Here is a 10,064-nt window from a genome sequence, read left to right on the forward strand (position 1 = left end):
CCTAATGTCTTTAAAAAGCTCTGAATGTCTTTATAAAGCTCTGCCTTTCTCTGTGTGTTCTCTTTTTGCCCAGTGTAAAATCCACTGATTAACTGATGCTGTTAGTATTAACATCAGAGATTTGTGTCCCACAAGGTCTGTCAGAGGAAATGTGTAAGGACTAGTAGATCATCCCTGTACTCTGATGCAGAGGGGATGGGTTTTTGATGTGTAATTTTGGGTAAAATAACAAAAGGTCAATTTTTTTTAGTGGTATGCCTGAAATACCATGGTAAGAAAAGGGAACTCCTCGTTGATTTATAGGTTTTGTAAGGAAAAATTTAAAATAGAGCATAAAAGAATTTGGAATTCTGGAAAGTCAGTTGGTGAAGATATTGCACTTGTACAGTATTGTGATAGTAATACTTGTAGTAGTATAGTGTTACACCCTGTCTGCAATCACAGGACCTTTATAACATGGTGGGGAGGGCTTGCTCCAACGATACAAGGGTATTTGCATTTAAATTTCACTCAGCAAATAAAATCCATAATGAAATTAATATATCCAAAATCATGTTAATCCTTTAAAGATAGAAGCTACAGAAATAATTTTGTCAGGGACATGACTACAAAAGTTTTATGGATATTTCATGTCTTTCATGAGTGTATGTCTATGTGGGTGCATACATAAACAACAGGGAGGGTACAAGGGCTGAAAAGATCAGAAAATCAGGAGATTGGGATGGTTTTGGACATATTAACTCACCCCCCAGCATAGAAAATGGGACAAGGTGGGCTGCCCATCAACCTCTCTCTTTCATTGGATTCATGTGCAGGCCCGGAGCGGAGTGTTGATGTCACTGATGTCACCAAGCAGAAGGACTGCAAGATGAAGCTCAAGGAATTTGTGGATTACTATTACAGCACAAACAGGAAAAGAGTCCTTAATGTCATCAACCTGGAGTTCTCTGACACCAGGTAAGGGTTCAGCCTGCCTGTAATTACTAGAGATTTATTTGTAATTTATGTTCAATTTATATGTATATTTATATAAAATACATGTCTGTTTATACATAACATGTTTCTATATAATAATATGGTTGTATATATTATTTTTGTCTTTATAATTATATTACAATTACTTATAAGTAATTGTATTACTTATATGGAATTATGTATCAGTTCTGATTTAAAATTCCTGAATCCCATGCTATGTCTGGGATACGTGGCAAGGTTCAGCGGGGCAAGTTTGATCAGTGTCCCCAGTGCTTCCCTTGTTAGGGATTGCTCTTTAACCTTGGGATAGAAGCTTCTGGTTGCTCCAGCTCTCCCCTGCATCATCCATACACAGCCAGTGGAGGCACAGCACAGAATGAAGGTGCTCTTTGCTCTGTGAGAAGGGTACCAGTGATGGCAGCTCAGCCCTGTGTCACCAGCATTCATGTGTCATCAGCAGCCATGTGTCACAACAGGACATTTGGGCACCTTCCAGCTTTATTTCAGCTCCAGTAGTACAGGCACAGTTCATCCAGTGCAGCTGTTTGCTCAGACATAACTTGATGCTCCAGGAGGGAATTCTCTGCCTTGTCCAAGTGGGGGAGGATGATGTCCTCTGTTCCAAGTATGATCTTAGGTACTTGGGTGCAATGTGATAAACACCATTAAGACCAAAGCAAGAAGGACAGGGTGACCACAGAGGTGTGATAATGCTCTCTGTGGGAGAACACAGACACAAGGGGCCTTAATTTTTAATATTCTGTGCTGTTTTTCTGGTGAGATGGGAACCCTGATGGATGTAAGGCAACACCTTCTCCAGCTTAAGGTGATCTTGATCTCCTTGGCACATTCTTTCTTCAAGTGTGCTGTACAGCAGTGAGCATCCCACTAGGTGTGAGTGCATCATGCATTGCTTACTAAAATCTTCCATGCAGAGTAGCAGAGAGGGGGTAAGTAGATGAAGTGTGGCTTTAGGTGTAGTGTTACATGTCACTGGGTGTCCTTTAAGGATAGTAACTTTGAAATTTTGTTATATCTTTGTAATGCTACAGCATGGGTTATAGTTCTGGTTTCAGTGCTTTGGCCAGATAACCTGTGATCTGCCTGACAGCAGCTCAGAGTCAGGGTGGTGCTGACTGCCCGAGGGCAGGTTGGGGGTCATGGTGCAGATCACCTAGATTAGATATTGGGAAGAAATTCCTCCCTCTGAGGGTGGGGAGGCCCTGGCACAGGTTGCCCAGAGAAGCTGTGGCTGCCCCATCCCTGGAAGTGTCTAATTTCAGGTTGGACGAGGCTTGGAGCAACCTGGTATAGTGGAAGGTATCCCTGCCCATGGACTAAATGGGAATGAGATGATCTTTAAGGTTCTTTCCAACCCAAACCCTTCCATGATTCTGTGATTCTGTGACCATTAGCTGGTGTCAGTGCCTGAGAGTTGAGGTCCCTGCTCGGGGCTCTCCGTCGCTGTGCTCAGCACCTTCATCCCAGGAGTGGGCAGGTGCATCTGTAAAGTACTGGATGTCAAACAGCTGCGAGTTTTACAGGTCCTGTAGTCCTTTTGGGGTAGCTGATGCTTCCAGAAGGGAAGCACCAGAGAAGGAGAAGATCCCTTTACATACAAGCACACTACACAGATGATGAGGAATGCCAACAGAAAAATGAAGAATGGTTGTTTTGGGGAGCAATCTGTTTCAGTGAGAAGACTTGAAAAAGAAGGCTGGTGGATAATGACAAGCTCATTTTTCCAGCTATTCCCCTGAGCTGTGTAGTTGGGATTTAGTGGTGCACACCCATTGCTGCAGAGAGCAGCTCTACTCATTACAGGCTTCAGAGATCACCAGGATCTTCAGCAGAGATTTTTTTCAACTTTCTGCCATTATCCTCAAATAACAGGATGTCTTTTGTCCTGAAGGACTGCTGGAGCTGTCGCTCATACACTGCTAATTTAGACATTAATAGCAAATATTTTATTTCTTAGCATAGACAGTGACAGTTTAATTGAATGCACTGCTCCATCTACCCTGCCATGGAAATGGAGCTGTTGTCATCAGGGTTTGACACTGAGCACAAATGACATGTGGGAGCATTTAGTTTGGGTTTGAAGTGGAAATATCCTTACTGACATGATCCAGCAGTGAATCTCCCCCTCCCACAACTATTAGCCCAAATTTTGGACTATATAAATCTAAAATTTAGCACATTCTGGGATGAAACACCTAATACCTGGTTATCATGCCACTGCATTGTCTTAGCTATGATTATAGTGTATGATATTTGTCACATAGTATATGAATTATATAAATAAATAAATAGAGTATGAACATATGTTCAATGTAAATGAAGATAATTTGTATAAATTTTAGATACATATGCGAGTATATGCTTAGTGTAAATAAATAGATTTATTTGTAGAAATTATAGAAATTATAGAAATATATATGTTATCTTTTAAATATATTCACGTTATCAACCCAAATTAGGCATTTTCCTCCTTCTGAGCTTTTAATGTAATTTAGTCAATCTAAATAAGATCACTGATTTTCAGCATCAGAACAAGACTTATTTATCCATAAGCATTAATGTTGTTGTTATTTGGATTATTAATATTAAGCTTAACTTTCAAGTTTTTAAGGTTTACCAGATGATTTATGTCAAAGTGCACACGTTTCACTTTCTCTTCAGAAGGGGGCTGGGAAGGTGACTGTGATAGCAGATCTGGTGATACCTGAGCCTGCATAGCAAGAGGCAGGGGCTGGAGAAATGCAAACAGCATATATTTGATCAGAGACGATGCTGCTGAAAGAAGGCAAAGGATTATTGTTAAGTCATGATACTTAAAAAAACCTTAAATCTCTGTCTGTAAACAGTTTTCCCAAATTTTCTGAATGAAGAGCAGTTCCACTGCCACAAGAGGAGCTGCTTCAGTTTGCCATGCAAGTATTGTCACACTCGCCTCTCGTCGTACCGGGGTCCTTGAGCTCTGTTTTAAAAAGCTGCCTGTCTGTTCTCCGTTCTCTCTGTAAGGATGTCCAGTTTTGTAGAGCCTCCTGACATTGTAAAGAAGCTGTCCTGGGTGGAAAACTATTGGCCTGATGATGCTCTGCTGGCTAAACCCAAAGTGACCAAGTACTGCCTGATCTGTGTGAAGGACAGTTACACCGACTTCCACATAGACTCTGGAGGAGCCTCTGCCTGGTACCACGTGCTCAAGGTGAGGGCTCCTGGGTGTCAGGTGGATCTTGTAACCAACTAAGTTTTACACACAAAGAACCAGCATGAAATTCTCTTGAAATTCAGCTCTCAGGTTTATTTCTCCATGGCTCTGTTGTATCTGAGCCTTATCTGCTGTAAGTGGGTTCGCTCCCAGCAGTACTGGATCTCCCGAGTGAGGAAGCACTTGGAGCATGGAAATCCAAATCCTCTGTGTATTTTCACTCTATTAGAATTTTAATATTTGTTTAGTGCCTTCTGCACATACATCACCCAAGGCCTTAAAGGTACCACGTCCTGCTTTTGCACGGTGATGGAACCTGGTGCTGTAAACATCACTCCCACAAATCTGAGCAGATGTGGTCAGCTGGTGCTTTAATTATTTCAGCCCCTCTGTACAAAGCTCACTAGTTAATTTTATTTAAACAGGGCTAAAATAGACAATGTTATCTGTACATCTAGATAAATATTGGAGTGTGTGTGTGTCCGTGCCACTGCAGTGTTGTTTGGTTTGGCTACTCATTGCTAATTTTATATTTTCTAATTCAGGGAGAAAAGATATTTTATCTCATCAAACCAGCCCCTGCAAATATTTCTCTGTATGAACGCTGGCAGTCAGCAGCAAACCACAGTGAGATGTTTTTTGCAGACCAAGTGGATAAATGTTACAAATGCACCGTTAAACAAGGCCAGACACTCTTCATCCCATCAGGTGAGCAGGCTGGGGCAGGTGGGCTTCCCTCCTCTGTTCAGAGGAGCACATCCAAAATGCCAGAGGGGTGGGATTTGACAGCTTTCTCTGACAAAGTCTAAAGTCTAATTCTCAATAGAAGTTTGATTTCATGTGCTTACAAGCATAACAGTCAAAAAAGAAAAAATCAGACCTTTTCCTGCTTTCTATTAAAATTTTAGCAGCCTTTTTTACATACCACTAGTAGGCAGAGTGTTCCACCCGTGGTCTAGCTGGGTTGCAGTAACTCCTGAATTCTCCTTCTGTATCCACCATGACATTGGTGCTTTCTGACACCTAACACAGAATTTATGTTTAATGAATTTCTATTCTGACCATGACACAAAATCCTTGTCACAGACATTAATCCCCTGAGACACTCAGGAAATGCAGGTACCTGCATGAGTGTGAGCGTGCCCTTATGGCTGCACACTAGGCCAAAGACCTCGGTGTTACAGATTTTTGTGGGTTATTTAATAGACTCAGGCTTTCTTTGGGTATTAGGGATAGTGGATTTCGTTTTTCTTGGTTCCTGGGAGGATCTCTATAAGGACAGGGAGTTGATCACAAAACAGTGCAGGGTTTGAAGTGAACACAGTTGTGCTCCAGCCCTTCTCCCTCACCTTCTTCTAACTATTGAACAACAATTTCCTCATTTGCATTGCTGTTTCCAGCCCTCCCTGTTACCTGCTGAAACTGTAATCTCTTTGGGACAGGGATCTTCTCTCCCTCTACGTGCATGTAAATGATGCAGAGCCCTCCTCGAGCCACAGTCTGAGAGCAGGCAGTGGCAGTAACTGGTACCAGTGCTCAGGAGGCAGCAGACAGTAGTGACATTTTTCTCTGTGTGAGTATATTCTTGCACAGAATGTTTACACACTTGAATTTTACCTCGAGTGTAAGAAGTGGAAAGTAGGTGTTTCTCTCATCACCATCTGTGGAGCAGATGGTGGAACAAACACAGAGCAATTTATAGAGATTCCCTAACTGGAGTAGATTTTTGTATGAAAATACATGTTTGGAAAACACCTGGTTCTGACACTGTGATAAAAGTACGTGTCACAGGTTTTCATGGAGATGGGAAAGCAGCTGCCATTATGCAGCAAAATAAACAAGGGGCCACTTGTTCAAGGAGTGTGTGGTTCTGGGGTGGACTGGAGAGCTGTACTGGTACCTAGGGAGGAGGCTGCTCAGTAAAGTATAAACATCATGTTGTGATTAAAGTCTGTACTACTGCCGTTCCAGTTTTTATCCTGAGGACTCTTGTCTTTCTCTTTTAGGTTGGATTTATGCAACTCTAACACCTGTAGACTGCCTGGCCTTTGCAGGACATTTTCTACACAGTCTAAGCGTTGAAATGCAGATGAGGTAATCTGGCATTAAAATCTGAAGTTGTGTAGAGGCTCAGTAATAATAAATCATTGGCAGTAAGGCTGGTGTAGCTCTGTTGGGCAGTTTTGGGTGGTGTACCCCCCTCTGTGCCCTCTGACCACGTTCTCTCACGCTGAGTTGTTCTCAGCTGCCCTTACGCCTGTTGCACAATGCACAGGAGGATATGTGAGGGGCCTGGGTTGGTGTGGCCATGTCCTGAAGGAAGAACTGCTACAAACTGCCAGGAGTTTTACCCTGGCACCTACCATTCAGTGCTGGATAAGCCCCCACCCACTCAGCTGGACTCTTTGCTCGGTGCAAGACAGTACAAGTAGTTCTTTATTGATTCTGGGCAAATAATGCAATAAAACTATCATACATCTGTATCACCTTGTTTTTTTAGTGGTGCTGTTGTTATATTCTGCTTTTGGCCTGATGCCAGACTACATGGCAGCAGCACAAAGAGGCTGCAAAGTGACCCTGGGGCTTTTGTGACACACTCGTGCCCTGTGATGCTCTAAGTTCCTGTGGCTTTGTCTTGCAGGGCATATGAAGTAGAAAGACGGTTGAAAATTGTCAGTCTGACCCAGTTTCCAAACTTTGAAACAGCGTGTTGGTACATGGGGAGGCATCTACTAGAGAAATTCAAAGGTAAAACTGCATTTCCTTGCCTGCCTCGATGGCTCAGCTTTGGGGTCTGAGAACAGTTACCCCTCATATATGGTGATGTCCACATAAAGGATGAACAGGTGGCCAAAACTGGTCTTGTTAATGTTTGAAAACTACTTTGAACATACCAGCAGAACGTGCTGCTCTGGTCCAGCTCACCCCTGAACATCCTGCCATGGGCTCTGGGAAAGACCTGAGCTGTTCCTCTTACTTGTGCCTATGAGAAGGTTTATTCTGCTTTATAAAATAATGCTGTTATTTTATTTTGAGTTGCCTGTGAGTCTGGATTCATTCCCTGTTTTAACTGAATGAGCTATGGGCTCTGTGAGCCCTCCTTTCTCCCTTCATCCTGCTGATCCTGGTTGAAGGTATGGGCAGGTCTCATGGACACAGGGCCACAGGAGCATGAGGCATGTGGCCAGCAGGAGCATTGGGAATTAAAGCCAAGTTTTCTGTGAAGTTCCAGCTCTTTCAAATTTGATTCCTGCAGAGTTGATCCAAACATCCATGTGTAAATGTTCTTTACAGATTCGGGCTTGCTTTGCTCTTTGCCTCTATTTCTCTTACTATAGGACGTGTCCAGAGATATCCATCAGATCCTTCTATAAAGAGGAAAATTTGTCTAATTAATCCACAGGCTGCTTTTCAGAATTCAGTCAGAATCAAAGAGCCACTGATGGTGCCTTTTTATTCCCACAGCCTGGATGAGTGGCCCTAGAAGTTAGGGATGAGTATGGGACCGAGAAAGGAGCCAAAGGATTGCTGGTGTAGACAGAGCTGACAGGAGCACAGTGTAGGAAGGCTGAGCTGGATCTGTGACACAGTAAATATACTCCTTATTACCATCAAGTTACAATAGGGATTGAATTGTGGGGACCAGCTCTCCAAGAGTTAACTTTAACTTTTCCAGTTAAACTTCTCCAAATTAAAGACTTCCTGTAAACTGCCAGTTGTTGAATGACATTGGGTTTTTCCTCTGCTTAGGTTTGCATAAAGCTGGACAGCAACCTCCTGCTCATCTACTCCAAGGAGCAAAGATTCTCAACGGTGCTTTCAGGTCATGGACTAAAAAACAGGTAGGAGAAGCAGCCTGGGTTAATATTGGGTGTTTGTTAGTTGCTGGGGCAGAGAGGAAATGCTAGAACAAATAACATCTCCAGAGCAAAACATCCAATTCCAAGATGCCAAAGAGAAGGAACAGGGAGAACGGGAAGGCAGGTGCTAGCTGGGATGTCATGGTGCCACACGAGGAGTGGGCAGGAAAAGTGGTACCACCAGAGTTCTAAAAAAGTTGCCAAAGGGACAGTGAATGAATGTTCTCCTTGATTCCAAGCATCTCCCTGTGCCACAGCAGCTCAACAGAGGGTTTGTGCAGTGAGGGCTGGAACAACACCTGCTCTTCTGTGGGCACAAGGTGCCCAGTTCCTGCAAACCCAGCACCTCGATCCAGCCAGGGAATACACACTGCTTGGAGACAAGGCTTAAGGGGATTTGAAGCCTCAATTTCCTGCTACAGCTATTTCAGAAGTGTTATTCTTGTTTGTGTGGCTCCTAAATTTTGGGGGACTCAGCTGCAGGAGATAGCCTGTTCCATCACTAAACATGGACAGGGGAATTGGCCAAAGTTGGACTTTGACTGTGGTAACACACATGAGAGTGCAGAGGATGTCAGTGCTCCCAGAGCCCCCAGAACCCTCTGCTGACACAGAACCTGCCTGTACTCACTGAGGACACCAGCCTGAGACAGTGTGTCTTGGTGAATGTAGAAAAGGAATTTCTCTCAGAATCTCATGTAAGAGGGTGAGCAAAATGATGCTGCAGCTGTGAAAAAGCAGTAATATCTGAAAAAAGATGATTGACTTTGTTGTTCTCTCAGGACAACTTGTTACAATAACATCTAGAAGGGGAAAAAAGTATATTTTTTCCTTATTTGAATGTCTAATGCAGTCAAGATTGATTTCAGCACATAGGAAAAATTTGGTTGAGTCACTTCAAGAGGGTTTTTTTTCTATTTTTGAAAAAAACACACACAGAAACAGCAGTCTGGCTTTGTTGTGTTTTAGGCTTTAGCAGAGCATGAAGATGAACTACCAGAAAACTTCAAACCAGCACAACTCATCAAGGACCTTGCCAAAGAAATAAGATTAAGTGAGGTTTGTGCTGTTTTCATAATATTAACTATATATGTCTAGGCTGAAAAATGGATGTATTTAAATAAATGTTTCCCTTTCTCTCCATTAAAAGAACTCTGCTCAGGACTCTTGTCTGTGGCTGACTTTTCATGTTCTGGGCTCTTCTTTGCTTTTCCTCAGCTTTATGCTGTGTCTGCCTGTCCTGCACCCTTTCTCCTCCACCTGGTCCTGGCTGGACTGGCCACACTCCCCTCTCCAGCCTTATTTTCTGTTTCACTTTAGCTTCTTCTCCCCTCAAAACAGGATAGAACTCAAAGAACACTGTTGCCATCTTCATGACCACGCTCTCCATGTAACATCTGCTTTTTCTTGTGCTTAACACTCTTGTCCATGACATTGGCTGAGCTTGGAACTATGATCCTGTGCCTTGTCCCAGTGGGAAACCTTGCTCTTGGGGCAGAGTAGCTATAGCAAATGAGATAATAATTATAACACTGCCCAAAAAAACCCAACAACCCCAAAAACCCCCCAGTAAAGGAGGTTGCATGGGAGGATCATCCACTGAGTGTGGTACCATATCCCCCAAGGTGACAGTAGCTGGTTCAGTTCCTTTGAGAAGACATTGTGTTACATTCCACCCCCTTTCTAAACGACACCCAAAGACCTCAAAACTGAAATCTGTCATGTCCTTTGATCCTCTTTGATGTAGTGTTTAAGTTTGCTGATTGTCAGAACGGCAAGTTAAGCAGAAAATAATTTCTTTTTAATTAGTCAGTGTTAATTTTAATTGGGCAGCTATTTTACTGCTAATTTTCCCCAGGGGGCATGAAATGTGATTCTGCTACATTTATCGTATCAGAGTTAAGTGGAAAGTGTTTGTGCTCAAGCTGATCAGCATTTTAAGCAGAAGAGTGTTCCTTTCATCCATCTGTTTGTGTGGACAGTCCATTTAACCGTCCCACCTGATGGACCTACAT

General features: G+C 42.9%; 1 protein-coding gene across 1 annotated transcript in view; it reads left to right on the top strand.

Annotated features, from left to right (window-relative positions):
* The window catches only part of PHF2 (PHD finger protein 2), a 39,954-nt gene that overhangs the window by 13,749 nt on the left and 16,141 nt on the right, over positions 1-10,064 (top strand). The window contains exons 5-11 of the mRNA XM_029964658.1: positions 816-957; positions 4,000-4,186; positions 4,735-4,897; positions 6,196-6,283; positions 6,831-6,937; positions 7,940-8,031; positions 9,019-9,108. Coding sequence (XP_029820518.1) covers positions 816-957; positions 4,000-4,186; positions 4,735-4,897; positions 6,196-6,283; positions 6,831-6,937; positions 7,940-8,031; positions 9,019-9,108 — 869 coding nt within the window. The remainder of the gene's footprint in view (positions 1-815; positions 958-3,999; positions 4,187-4,734; positions 4,898-6,195; positions 6,284-6,830; positions 6,938-7,939; positions 8,032-9,018; positions 9,109-10,064) is intronic.

The sequence above is a fragment of the Manacus vitellinus genome, unplaced genomic scaffold, assembly GCF_001715985.3.
Source record: "Manacus vitellinus isolate BGI_N305 unplaced genomic scaffold, ASM171598v3 scaffold_77_pilon, whole genome shotgun sequence".
Lineage (NCBI taxonomy): Eukaryota > Metazoa > Chordata > Aves > Passeriformes > Pipridae > Manacus > Manacus vitellinus.